Below are 13,919 nucleotides of genomic sequence, written 5' to 3' on the forward strand. Positions count from 1 at the left end.
GTTTAGAGTTGACTGCACTTATATTATTGGAGTCAGCCACAATGGATGATGGTTTGATCATGAGGTTTTATTTAGGCTCCTTCCGCACATGCAAAATAATGCGTTTTCAAACCACTTTCACAACTGTTTGCAAGTGGATTTTGCCATTCCGCACAGCTTCAAAGAGCACTGAAAGCAGTTTGAAAGTGCATTATTCTGCATGTGCGGAATGAGCCTTAGCTTTTTCTGACAAGCAGGCCACCTTCCCCTGGGCTTCAATATACGAAGCTGGCTCTCTGCATATGCACTTGACTCCTCAGGTGTGCAGAACAGTATGAATAACTTTGTAAGTTAATGGAAAGAAGAAGGAACTTTCTTCCCATTAAAAAAATGGCCGATCAAGGGCTGCATGTGCTTCATCTAGCACAGAGTATTGGTCAGCCACAAGAGTTCATAAATTCTGGAAGAGCAGGAGGGTTTTGGAAGGGTCTTTAGTGTTTCTTCTACCTTCCTTGGCAGGCCTGCTTAGGCTCCGGTTTTGGCAGGCCCTTGCCCTCCTAACTCCAAACTGAATTATTTCCTGAATAATCAGGATCCCATGCTATTGGAAATGGTGGCCCATTTTCTCATTAATACTCTGAAATAATCTTCTGGGCTTTCCTCTCTGCATATATTATGCTTGTACACTAAGCTGACCAGACATCCAGCATGGCGGGACAGGTCTTCAAACAATTTGTCCAGCGTCCAGCGGAATTATTTCAGTACCCGATTTTGGGAGGCTGCCGCGCCTTCTGGGGGGCAAGGCAGTGTGTCAGCTACTCCAGCCTTGACGCAGAACGCGGCCTTCTGGGGCTTTGCCGTTTCCATGTGACAGAGTGAAATGCTGAAGCTTAAGGCTGCTCTTGACTTCTTAATGTACTATCTGCCCTTCACCCGATCGGTACGCACTACGACATCCCTTCCAGTTCTCTTACTTTGTCTAATTTTTATCTGGTGTATTTCTTTTCGATTATTAATGAGGTTGCTGTGCTGTAAGTGTAGGCCCATAACTGGCAGCTACGTGATGTAGAAGTCATTCGTCTTGAAATGCGAGAGATACCCAAGGCCTCCATACCACCAAAACAATGGATTTCAGTAATAATGCAGCATTTAAATGCCTCTGCATTTAACATAATTACCATAATTTACAGAAGAGGAAAGCAGAGAATGTGGCTTCATTCCAAGAGAGCAGGCCCCTATAACAAAGGGGTAACAGAAGATATTTGGCCCGTTGGCCGTCCATTTTGTGCTGCCATATTGATTTTAACTGTGACATTTTGCAGTGGTTTGTGGGTGTGTCCACAAGAGGGCCTTTGTCACCAGACCAACGCACAGCGTCACAAACATTTAATCAATTCATTCATTCATTCAACTTACAAGTTGCTCTTTCCCCCGTACAGGCTCAGGGAGGTTTGTAACAGTCAATTATACAAAACAATAACATCAATAAGTAAAAAAAAAAATTCTCATCCACATTCCAATCCTGTTAATTTGGTATTGTTGTGTTACCCTGTTTCCCCGAATATAAGACATCCCCTGAAAATAAGACGTAGTAGAGGTTTTGCTGAAGTGCGAAATATAAGGCATCCTCCGAAAGTAAGACGTAGCAAAGTTTTTGTTTGGAAGCATGCCCGACGAACAGAACACAGAAAAATAAGACATCCCCTGAAAATAAGACATAGTGCATCTTTGGGAGCAAAAATTAATATAAGACACTGTCTTATTTTGGGGAAAATACGGTAATAAAGCATCCCATTACATAGCTCAGAGGGTTTAAAGAGGCAAGCCCCTGCCCTAAAGAGATTGCAGTCTCCAATGTGTTGTATCCTTCGAAATGCTGAGGATATCTTTTCAGAATGGAAGAATTACAGATTGGAGGGGAGGGAAGTTTCTTCTTTTCCTGGAAGGATGTAAGTCCCCCAAGGACATTGTTTTTTAACAGGATGTTTGAGATGGGCTCCATTCTCTTTTATTCTCTTGAAAAATTGTTTGATATTTCTGTCTTTGAAAGTACCATCAGGCAGAGGTGGATTGGAACGTTCAAAGAGCCCTGGAGCAAACTGAACCATATGGTCCACGTGGTCTTGGCAGTGCGGCCGGGTCCCCTTAACTAGGCCAGCAGCAACTGTGGGCGTAGGTTTGTGGGAAGCCTTCACTGTTGTGATCGGCACCACGGCCTAGGTCCAAGATGATCAGACTCAGAGGTGGGATCCAGCAGGTTCTCACAGGTTCCCGAGAGTAGGTTACTAATTCTTTGTGTGTGCCGAGAGGGGGTTACTAATTGGGGATTTTGCCCCGTGATTTTTGCCTTAGTTACGCCCCTCCTCTCAGCAGTAGCACGCAGAACTTGAAGCAGTCTAGCAGGAGGTGCACCGGCGTGCGTGGCAGCCTGCGCCTGCGTGCATCCGTTTCCCGCCCAAGGACCGGCGGAGCGGCTGCGTCCTTGCCACAGCCCCGCCCAGGAATGCCCCGCCCCTGGAATGCCCGGCCACGCCCCCATTGTGCTCCGCCCAGCCCCATTGACGCTACGCCACAGTTTGAATCCCACCACCATGGGAACCTGTTACTAAATTTTTTGGATCCCACCACTGATCAGACTCCCCCAATGCTTCCTATCCTGCCGTGGCTAATTCAGCTTTCTCCCTTGGCCAATAGCTCTCCAAGGCTCACCAGTCACCCGGGAACTTTTCCTAGTAATTTAAAGGGCCAGGATGTTTTGCCATGAGCTCCGACTTCTGAGTTCATAGAATGACTTGACCTTTGTTTCTGAAGTTGTTGAATTTGCATGTTTTGGACTCTCCTGCACTTTAAGGGAGCCCTTCCCCATTCAGTGCTATGGGATCGGCTTTCTGGGGGGTATAGGATTCTTTCTGCTCCTGCCATAGCAAGTGGGCCAAGGTCAGCTGTGGTTAACTGCAAAATTTATGTTTTATGTTTTGTCGCGTATATTTGGAAGCTTTTCTCTGATGGATCTTCTTTTTCTCTTTTCTCTTTCTCCCCTGCTTCTTGTCTTCTTTCTGTGATGGCAGAGCATCTTGGATTAGAATTAAAGGGTATGAAACAAATAATTTTTTGTTAATCGGACACCATTAAGAGCTGGTCTTCCATCTTTCACAATGCATTCTGACAGCTTTAGTGGGAAGATTCGTTTAAAAAAGAAAACCAACATTTTTTAAAATTTTATCACCATGGGGGGGGGCAGGGCGGGAAGGGTCCCCAAATTTATATTCTTAATTTAGTTTTTTAAAAGGTCTCTGTGTGTGTCTTGCAGCATTTCTTAAGTAGCCTTGTTGGGCACGTGGGGAGGTCATGTGACTTTCCTCATCTGTGCAGGCTGGTTTGAGCCACCTTTATGCCTTGGTTCTTTTGGGAAACTGAAAAGCTGACCTTTGTGTGTTTTAGAAGGTCATCAGCATGACTGGTCATGGACAAACACTCCAGTAAGGAACAGACAGGTACCCTGTTTCCCCTAATATAAGACATCCCCTGGAAATAAGACATAGTAGAGGTTTTGCTGAAGTGCGAAATATAAGGCATCCCCCGAAAGTAAGACATAGCAAAGTTTTTGTTTGGAAGCATGCCCGACAAACAGAACACAGGAAAAATAAGACATCCCCTGAAAATAAGACATAGCACATCTTTGGGAGCAAAAATTAATATAAGACACTATCTTATATTCGGGGAAACACGGTATTAGCGAGTGGAGGAAGCTTGTGGGGTTGGCTGTGAAACAAGAAATATGAAAAACAGACTTTCTCCCCAGCTTCTAAAATAGATTTCATTCTTGACTGGAAAAAAATAGGCCTGCCAACCTCCAGGGGGGTAGCTGGAGATCTTCTGGGATTACAGCTACCGTATATACTCGTGTATAAGTCGACCCGCATATAAGTTGAGGCACCTAATTTTACCACAAAAAACTGGGAAAACTTATTGACGAGGGTGGGAAATGCAGCAGCTACTGGTAAATTTCAAAAATAAAAATACCTATAAAATTACCAGTAAAATTACATTAATTGAGGCATCAGTAGGTTAAATGTTTTTGAATATTTATTTCAAAGAAAAACAGTAAACTAGCTCTGTAAGTTTCACAAGTTTCACAAGAACAATATGGTCTCAACAATACCTTTAAAAGTACAAAAACCTTAGCTTTTTTTTGTAAGGAAGGGTTTTAAACAATGAATCTTACAATAAAAACTGGAATGAACATGCCTGTTTGTTCACTGTGACTCAAAACTACCCTGCTTTTTAAAAGAACCGTTTTGTGGTGATCCCCCTCCCCCTCCTGTGGCGGCGGCTGACAAACCGTCCCACCGTCCCTTTTCGAGGGGATGTTCTCCTCGTCTGAGGCCCCGGTCTTTGGGGCGCTCAATGCGGTCAGCCGCCTCAACCACAAGGTGCCTCCCCCAAGGGGTGAGGGCAGCCCTCACTCTCAGTGGGTCTCTCCCTACTGGTGTCGGGGGTTGGCCGTCCCCCTACTGGGGCCCGTCGTCTCCCTCTCGGCCAGCCTTTCCTCCACACACCCCCTTCGCTCCCACTCGTTCCTCTTCCTTCTGCTCCTCCACTCTCTCTCACTCCTCTTCCTTCTACTCCTCCACTCTCTCCCCCTCCTCTTCCTTCTGCTTTGTCGCTCTCTCTTTCCCTGGTCCACCCCCTTTCCCCCACGACGCCTTCTCCGCCCTCCTTGGGCTCCCGCACAACCCTCCCACGCCCTGCTGCGGCCAGCCTCGCCCTCCCGGCCGTCTTTGCCTTTTGAAGGCTTCCCGGCTCCTCAGGGGCGTTTCCGGCCGTGCCAACGTCCCGGCCGCGCCCCGCCGATCGGGAGAGGAGCTGTGGCTGCCGGCCACGCCGCAGCTGCTCCTCATCGCGCTCGTCATGCCTCGGCTCCGCCGCCCCCCCCCGCTGGCGCTTCTCCCGCGGGTCGTGGTGTCGCGCTCGCCTGCCGCTGCCGCGCCGGCGGCCCCGCCTCCCGGCCGTCCAAGTCCGGGGCGAGCCGGCGCGGCGATCCCCGGACAAGTTCATTATTTTTAGTGTACATATTTTTAAAATTGCATATGGCAGGTGTCATTTTAGAAGGGACATTCACACAACCTGTCAGGGGAGGAATGTATATGTTAGCAGTACCAACATTTCAGAGTATCTTTAGGAGACCCTCCTGATGATACCACCCAGGTTTGGTGAAGTTTGGTTCAAGTTTGGTTCAAAACTGAAGTTTGGTCCAGTTATAGACCCTCAAAATGTAGTCCCACCTACTATTAGCTCCCATTGGAAACAATAGGGGATGGGGGCACCCCCTTTGGGCGTCCATAACTTTGGACCCCCTGAACCAAACTTTACCAAACTTGGCTATTATCATCAGGAGTGTCACCTGATGATAGCATGAAATTTAGGTGCTGCTAGCCCAGGGGTCTGCAACCTGCAGCTCTCCAGATGTTCATGGACTACAATTCCCATCAGCCCCTGCCGGCTTGGCCAATTGACCATGCTGGCAGAGGCTGATGGGATTTGTAGTTCATGAACATCTGGAGAACCGCAGGTTGCAGACCTCTGCGCTAGCCTAAAAACTGCACCCCCTGGTGGCCGACAAAGTAAAAACCCTAAAATATTTTTTAAAATACAGCTGACTTGTGTATAAGTCGAGGGGGGCTTTTTCAGCACAAAAAATATGCTGAAAAACTCGACTTATACACGAGTATATACGGTAACCTCCAGGCAACAAAGATCAGCTCCCCTGGAGAAACTGGCTGCTTTGGAAGGTGGATTCTATGGTATTATACCCCCCTGAAGTCGCTCCCCTCTTTAACCCCTACCCTCCCCAAACTTCCAGGAATTTTCCAGCCTGGAGCTGGAAAGCGGGGTGGCCAATCTATGGTGCTCCAGATGTTCATGGTCTACAATTCCCATCAGCCCCTGCCAGCAAGCCAATCATCTAGTCCAGGGGTCTGCAACCTGTGGCTCTCCAATTGCACAGCCACCAATTGCACTGCTCCAATTGCAATTGCCAATTGGCCATGCTGGCAGGAGCTGATGGGAATTGTAGTCCATGAACATCTGGAGCACCATAGGTTGGCCACCTCTTCTAAGTCTACTTGGGCCCCTTCCACACATACATAATAACGCACTGTCAATGTGCTTTGAAGCTGGGCAGAATGGCAAAATCCACTTCCAAACAGTTGTGAAAGTGAATTGAAAGTACCTCATTCTGCATGTGTGGAAGGGGTCTAAAATCCATTTAATACGTAACACAGAATAAGGTGGTATGTTGAGGAGACTGAAGACCGAAATTGCAACCCCCCCCCCCCCAAAAAAAACTGCGCCTTCCCCAAAAATTGCACAAAAACCACTGCAGGGAAGGAGGCAGCCCAAAACCCACGTGGGAGGGGAGGCTGTTATTTTGGATCTGATGCCTTCCTGCCCTTTGGAGTAGAAAAAAAGAACGGAAGGGAAGCAAGCAAACAAGGAGAAAAGGTGAGCTGGGCCCCGGAGTCCAGCAATTTGTTCCGGCTTGGGAAAGCACACTGTTTCTATTGGGATTTGTGTCCAGGGAAGCGGGGGTGGTGTTGTAGCTATTGTTCCACTTGCTCTTTCTCTGAGCTCCCTTCCCCTATTGCTGGCCATCGTTCACCTTGCAAGGTATGAGTAAAAGGGGAAGCAAGGGGCAAGTTCTTGCATTTGTGTGATGGACTGCAGCTCGCTTGTGCAGGCGAGGAAGAGGTGGGCTATTGGGCGGGCAGTAGCAGCCTGAGGTGGTGGATGGAAAGCAGGCAGGAGGAGGAGGAGGAGGGCCAGTGGCAGCAGACTGAGGCAGTGCAAAGCAGAGCGGTGTACCAACACATGCCAGGGAAAAAAACCCCAGAAACGTCTCAGTGTGAAGGTGCAACAGCAACTCGGATTGTTTCCGTGGCCCCCAACTGCTGCCTGCACAGAATGCATGTGATTAGGAAAACAGGAAAATGGGTTCCTTTATCATGACCGCAGTTCGTCAGTGGCGTATCTGCCTAGGGACGGTGGGTACCCTCTGTCCCCGGGTGCCACTAATTTGGACGCATGGGGGGCGCAAAATCTGCCCCCCCCCGTGTGACCAGGAAGACGGCAAGGACTTCCTGCTACCTCTTCGTCTTTGAATGCCCTTGGCCCCACCCATGTCATAATTGACATGGGCGGGGCCAAGGAAGCCTGAGGACACCCCCCAAGTCTCGTCTCACCACCTCCCGACTCCCAGGCGGCAGCCAGCAGTCCCTGAAAGTCTCCATCCTCGGCTCCTTTGCTTTTATAAACATGGGATGAGGCCGGGGGGCAGGGCTCAGGGGTGGGGACCCACCCCCTGAGCTTCGCCCCCTGGCATAGAATGGCTGTCTCAGGGCACCATTTTCCCACCATATGCCTCTGCACGTTGTTATACATTTGCTGTGCAGAATGGGCTTCAGCCCCACCTGCCTCACAAGGTGTCTGATGTGGAGAGAGGAAGGGAAGGGTTTTGTGAGCCACTTTGAGACTTCTTACAAAAGAGAAAGTCAGAGGCGTTCCTCCCATTGGGCAAAGTGGGCAGCTGCCCAGGGCGCCACCTTGTGGTGGGCGACAAATTTGCAGGTTTGTTAGTGGGGGATTTTGTATTTTCAGTGTTTTTTACGTTTTTGGCCTGCAGGGGGCGCAGATGTTAGGCTAGCAGCACCAAAATTTCGGGGATTTTTTGGGAGACTCTCCTGATGATATGCTCCGAATTTGGTGATGTTTGGTTTAGGGTGTCCAAAGTTATGGACTCCCAACGGGAGTGCCTCCATCCCCCATTGTTTCCAATGGGAGCTAATAGGAGATGGGACTACACCTTTGAGGGTCCATAATTTTGGACCCCCTGAACCAAACGTCACCAAACCTGGGTGGTATCATCATCTTGGTTTCACGAAGATACTCTGAAATTTTGGTGCTGCTATTTTAGTAATTGCCACCCATGAGGAGGCATCAAACTCAAGTTTTGCCCAGGGCTCCAGTTTGCTTAGGTACGCATCTGGAGAAAGTGGAGTATAAATCCAAACTCTTCTTTTTCATGTCACAATTGCTGTTTCGATCACATTTAGAACTCTCAAGGCTTGCTTTCAAGTGAGATTTCATATGGCAGGAGATCCGGATACAGCCCACTCATAACACGCGATTTGGGTTTAACATCAGAATGACTAATCTTGGCAAAAGCAATGGTAAGGCAAGCTCCGATCTGCCCCCACTTTAGGGCACACTCATGCTTTCCTGTTTGTCCAATGCCATATCTTTGCCACTTCAGCAGAGGGAAAGGGATTTGTCCAAGAATAGTTCACGAGTTTGTGGCAGAAAATCCTTAAAACCAACAAAACATACCCCACCCTTTGACCTGAGCTAGCTTACAAAGGCCCTTTCCCCACTTACCGATTGTTGCACTGAATGATGCGGGGTCTAGCGGCACTCCTCACGACAGGGGCAGCGACAGCGTATCTGCCCTGACTCTGCTGCTCTCGTGCCCCCTCAGCGCAGGTCATTTCTGGCACTGTTTGGAACAGCGCCTTTTGAATGACCCCGCACGGAGCCCGTGGCAGTGGGGAAGCCCAGGTGGTTACCCCAGGTTTCCATTTTCCTGCCACCTGATGACGTGGACCCTCCCATCCAATCAGGGCATGGCGGAGCATTCGCAATGTGGCGGGAATTTTTTAAAAAATTTCGACTGGACGAATCCTCGACTATTTGTGAACACAAGATGTCGACAAGATGTGTCCACAAATAGTCGTGGATTCGTCCAGTTGAAAATTAAAAAAAATTCCCACCGCATCGTGAACGCCCCGCCATGCCCTGATTGGACGGGAGGGTCCATGTCATCAGGCGGTGGGAAAATCGCGAACGCAGCAGCCAATCAGGACACCCCCTGAATGGATTGTGGGGAGTCGTGCCTGGCTGCTGCGCGGCTGCCAGCGCTCATTTAGGAAGGGGCGGAAGCTGCGGTGGGGAACATGACCCCGCACTGAAAAGGTCCCGCAGCAAACGAAACCGGTAAGTCTCCACGTTATTTTTAGAGTGGGGAAATGCCCAAAGATATCAACACACAAAGCAAAAAGATGTAAAGTGACAAGGAGCCGTAACAAAAAAATGAGGACACCATCAAATGATTAAACTTCAGATCCTAACACTGGAGCAGTGATTTAAACCCAAACCAATAAATCAGTATAAACCAGGCATTAATATCTCTTAAAGACCCTACCTGTGCAGATTGAGGGAATGTTCATTAATCCATAATTCAGATTGGGAGCAACGACTGGAATTAAAGGATCTGGCCTGGGTTGGCTGACAAAGCTGTGACTATTTGATGAATACAAAACCTTAAACAGAAGGGACGAGCGTATTTATTCACTCTTTGTTCAGAATGTAGACTCTGTTCTGGAAGTGCAAATTGAGCAAAGGGAGATCGTGGCAATGTGAGAAGAGGAGAGAGTGGATTTATACCTGCCTTTCTCCTTCCTCTCCTCTCCACACCGTAGACATTTTGTGAAATAAGTGGGACTGAAAGAGTTGGAAAAGAACTGTGCCCTAGGTCACCCAGCAGGCTTCATGTGCAAGAGTGGGAAACTGATCCCAGTTTGCCAGATAATGGTCTTCTGCTCGTGTGGCGGAGTGGGGAATCAAACCCAGTTCTCCAGAGTAGAATCCTCCCCCTCTTAACCACTACACCACACTGGCTCTCATGTGCAGATGTTCTAGGGCAGGGGTCTGCCACCTGAGGCTCTCCAGATGTTCATGGACTACAATTCCCATTGGCCCCTGCCAGCACGGTCAACCAATTGGCCCTGCTGGCAGGGGCTGATGGGAATTGTAGTCCGTGAACATCTGGAGAGCCACAGGTTGCAGACCCCTGTTCTAGGGGATGCCAGTCTCCAAGTGGGACCCGGAAACCCCCCAGAATTACATCTCTAGATGGCAGAGGTCGGCTCTCTGGGAGAAAATGGATGCTTTGAAGAGTGGACTCTACAGCATTTTACCCCACTGAGGTCTCTTCCCTCTCCAGACCCATCCTGTCCCCAAATCTTGACCTCCTCAGACTCCACCTTCCAATCTCCAGGACTTTCCCAACCTAGATCTGGTCACCCTACCCTCCATCTCTTACTGGTGGCTGTGAAGAACATGCTTTCTAGGAATGGAAGAACCTCATTTTCAGTTCTTCTCCAGTTTGCTTGCATTTAAAAAAACAAATTCCATCCAAACCAGTGGTCTGCAACCTGCGGCTCTCCAGATGTCGATGGACTACAATTCCCAACAGCCCCTGCCAGCAGGGCCAATTGGCCTTGCTGGAAGGGGCCGATGGGATTTGTAGTTTACAAACATCTGAAGAGCCGCAGGTTGCAGACCCCTGATCTAAACTTTTAAAAAAAATCTCTTGTGTTTATGACTTTTACTCCTCTTTTATGCCTGTGTCATCCCTTTAGCATTTAGTGTAAATCCCATAAACGGTTGCATAATTCATGGTTAAGCAGTTAAGTTAGTGGCTAAGGCACTCCCTCAGTCTTAGGAGAGAGGGTATGCTGCACAGGCAGCGTTTACAGCAGCATACACAAACAAATGCCCTTTTAGTTTTCGTGAAGGCTTGGGAAGAGCTGGGAATTATCCTAACAGTTAATACCCGTTGATCAGAAACTGATTGTTCCAAATCGCCATCATAACAAAAGAATGGTCGTCCTGCTGAGCTCCCAAGCTTTTCTTTTCAACAGCTATCAAAATCTGTTCCGATGCTGACTCTTCATAGCTTACTACAGATTTTCCCAGGAGTCACACCTTGTGTGTTGGAAATGTTTTCTGGGACATCCTTCTGAAGCCCCCATTTCCTCCTGTTGTTCTGGGGTTCCTTCCTCCTTTGTCTCTTCAGTTGCATCCATTCCACATAATATATTTATGATCCTTGATTGTGGTGGGATGTCATCTATGACGTGAAAGAACAACCCTGTCCTTTTTTTTTTGTTTGCACAGGCACTCTAGCGTTATTGTGCAATTACATTTGGAAGCAGCAATTCAAAAATGTTGCAGCCTTCATTTGTACTGTAGAGAACTAAGAACCCAAAATGGAAACCAAAACAACTCCTGGAGCAAATGCCACTACCCCCCCCCCCAAAAAAAAAACCAGAACCACATTTTCCAGCCAAATTTGATCTACTGTAATGCATGATCTTTATTGCAGCAGTCCCTGATTATGTGCAGAAATTACTTCTAGTGCTCTTTTTAATTGCTCAACGTCTCAGTGCTCTATCAGTGATGCAACTGACCCTCACTTCAAAATCACTCACTGAACGAACATTGCTAGTTCGATATGAAATTGACAAAGCTGATCCCATCAAAAAAAGCACAGGCAGTGTTTACAGCAGCATACACAAACAAATGCCCTTTTAGTTTTGAAATCGACAAAGCTGATCCCATCAACCCTGCTTCTTTGTACCTCTGAACTTAACATTGCAAGTGAGATTGTGAAATTGACAAAGCTGGTCCAATCATCCCTGCTTTTTCATCTGTCTCTCTGAACATTACGTGCTAATTCAATATGACAACGATATTTTTTAAAAATCATTTTCAAAATACAGGAAGAGGGGGAGGAGAAAATGGATGAAAGGGATGTAGGGCAACTACACGGGCGTGGATAATGACCAAGTGTTTGGAGGGGCAGAGAAATAAAGCCCCTTTCAAGATGATCGCACGCTCAAGAGAAGCTAACTCGGAAATGGATTTAAAAAAACCCATTGTGAGTCAAGTGCTTGCAAAAATGTTTTCAGAACCAAAACGGGAAAGAATGCCCAGAATTCAAAGAAAAAAAGCATATCATTTGGTGGCAAGATATGATGTAAATGTCTTGTGCGGAAAAGGCCTAGAAAATGCTTCCCTTCTTTTCCAGAAACGTGAATTGCTTTTTTTTTAATGACTCAAAGATGTCGCTCTCAAGATGTAGAGGAAACAAAATATCTAACAATTAACATGCTTTGAGGAAACATCAGCCAACCTTTCTGAGTCATAAGTGTAACAAAGAAATGGGCACCCTGCACAGCTCTAGCATTACTTTTTCAACACCCATGCCCCGGACAACAAGCATGCATTTCATTGTCAAAGTTAGTTTGTTAATTAAATGTGTCAGATATATCCATATGTTGGCAGGCTTATATCCAGCGCCCACAAAACATCTATGCACATTTTATTTTCTTGAAATTAATTTAACTTAGCCTTTTCCCCAGCTCCCTTCCTTCCTTCCTTCCTTCCTTCCTTCCTTCCTTCCTTCCTTCCTTCCTTCCTTCCCTCCCTCCCCCCCCCCCCCCCCCCCCCCCCCCCCCCCCCCCCCCCCCCCCCCCCCCCCTCCCCCCCCCCCCCTCCCCCTCCCCCCCCCCCCCCCCCCCCCCCACCCCCCCCCCCCCCCACCCCCCCCAACCCCAACCCCCCCCCCCCCACACTCCCCCCCCCCCCCACCCCCCCCCCCCCCCACCCCCCCCCCCCCCCACCCCCCCCCCCCCCCACCCCCCCCCCCCCCCACCCCCCCCCCCCCCCACCCCCCCCCCCCCCCACCCCCCCCCCCCCCCACCCCCCCCCCCCCCCACCCCCCCCCCCCCCCACCCCCCCCCCCCCCCACCCCCCCCCCCCCCCACCCCCCCCCCCCCCCACCCCCCCCCCCCCCCACCCCCCCCCCCCCCCACCCCCCCCCCCCCCCACCCCCCCCCCCCCCCACCCCCCCCCCCCCCCACCCCCCCCCCCCCCCACCCCCCCCCCCCCCCACCCCCCCCCCCCCCCACCCCCCCCCCCCCCCACCCCCCCCCCCCCCCACCCCCCCCCCCCCCCACCCCCCCCCCCCCCCACCCCCCCCCCCCCCCACCCCCCCCCCCCCCCACCCCCCCCCCCCCCCACCCCCCCCCCCCCCCACCCCCCCCCCCCCCCACCCCCCCCCCCCCCCACCCCCCCCCCCCCCCACCCCCCCCCCCCCCCACCCCCCCCCCCCCCCACCCCCCCCCCCCCCCACCCCCCCCCCCCCCCACCCCCCCCCCCCCCCACCCCCCCCCCCCCCCACCCCCCCCCCCCCCCACCCCCCCCCCCCCCCACCCCCCCCCCCCCCCACCCCCCCCCCCCCCCACCCCCCCCCCCCCCCACCCCCCCCCCCCCCCACCCCCCCCCCCCCCCACCCCCCCCCCCCCCCACCCCCCCCCCCCCCCACCCCCCCCCCCCCCCACCCCCCCCCCCCCCCACCCCCCCCCCCCCCCACCCCCCCCCCCCCCCACCCCCCCCCCCCCCCACCCCCCCCCCCCCCCACCCCCCCCCCCCCCCACCCCCCCCCCCCCCCACCCCCCCCCCCCCCCACCCCCCCCCCCCCCCACCCCCCCCCCCCCCCACCCCCCCCCCCCCCCACCCCCCCCCCCCCCCACCCCCCCCCCCCCCCACCCCCCCCCCCCCCCACCCCCCCCCCCCCCCACCCCCCCCCCCCCCCACCCCCCCCCCCCCCCACCCCCCCCCCCCCCCACCCCCCCCCCCCCCCACCCCCCCCCCCCCCCACCCCCCCCCCCCCCCACCCCCCCCCCCCCCCACCCCCCCCCCCCCCCACCCCCCCCCCCCCCCACCCCCCCCCCCCCCCACCCCCCCCCCCCCCCACCCCCCCCCCCCCCCACCCCCCCCCCCCCCCACCCCCCCCCCCCCCCACCCCCCCCCCCCCCCACCCCCCCCCCCCCCCACCCCCCCCCCCCCCCACCCCCCCCCCCCCCCACCCCCCCCCCCCCCCACCCCCCCCCCCCCCCACCCCCCCCCCCCCCCACCCCCCCCCCCCCCCACCCCCCCCCCCCCCCACCCCCCCCCCCCCCCACCCCCCCCCCCCCCCACCCCCCCCCCCCCCCACCCCCCCCCCCCCCCACCCCCCCCCCCCCCCACCCCCCCCCCCC

The 13,919-nt window shown here is 52.9% G+C and overlaps 1 protein-coding gene across 1 annotated transcript in view; it reads left to right on the forward strand.

Moving 5' to 3' along the window:
• NRG2 (neuregulin 2) overlaps window positions 1–13,919 on the forward strand; it is a 228,116-nt gene that overhangs the window by 192,975 nt on the left and 21,222 nt on the right. The window contains exons 5-7 of the mRNA XM_048515357.1: window positions 1,961–2,108; window positions 4,344–4,517; window positions 4,774–5,031. Of these exons, the coding sequence (XP_048371314.1) occupies window positions 1,961–2,108; window positions 4,344–4,517; window positions 4,774–5,031 (580 nt within the window). The remainder of the gene's footprint in view (window positions 1–1,960; window positions 2,109–4,343; window positions 4,518–4,773; window positions 5,032–13,919) is intronic.

The sequence above is a fragment of the Sphaerodactylus townsendi genome, linkage group LG14, assembly GCF_021028975.2.
Source record: "Sphaerodactylus townsendi isolate TG3544 linkage group LG14, MPM_Stown_v2.3, whole genome shotgun sequence".
In the NCBI taxonomy this organism is placed as follows: Eukaryota; Metazoa; Chordata; class Lepidosauria; order Squamata; family Sphaerodactylidae; genus Sphaerodactylus; species Sphaerodactylus townsendi.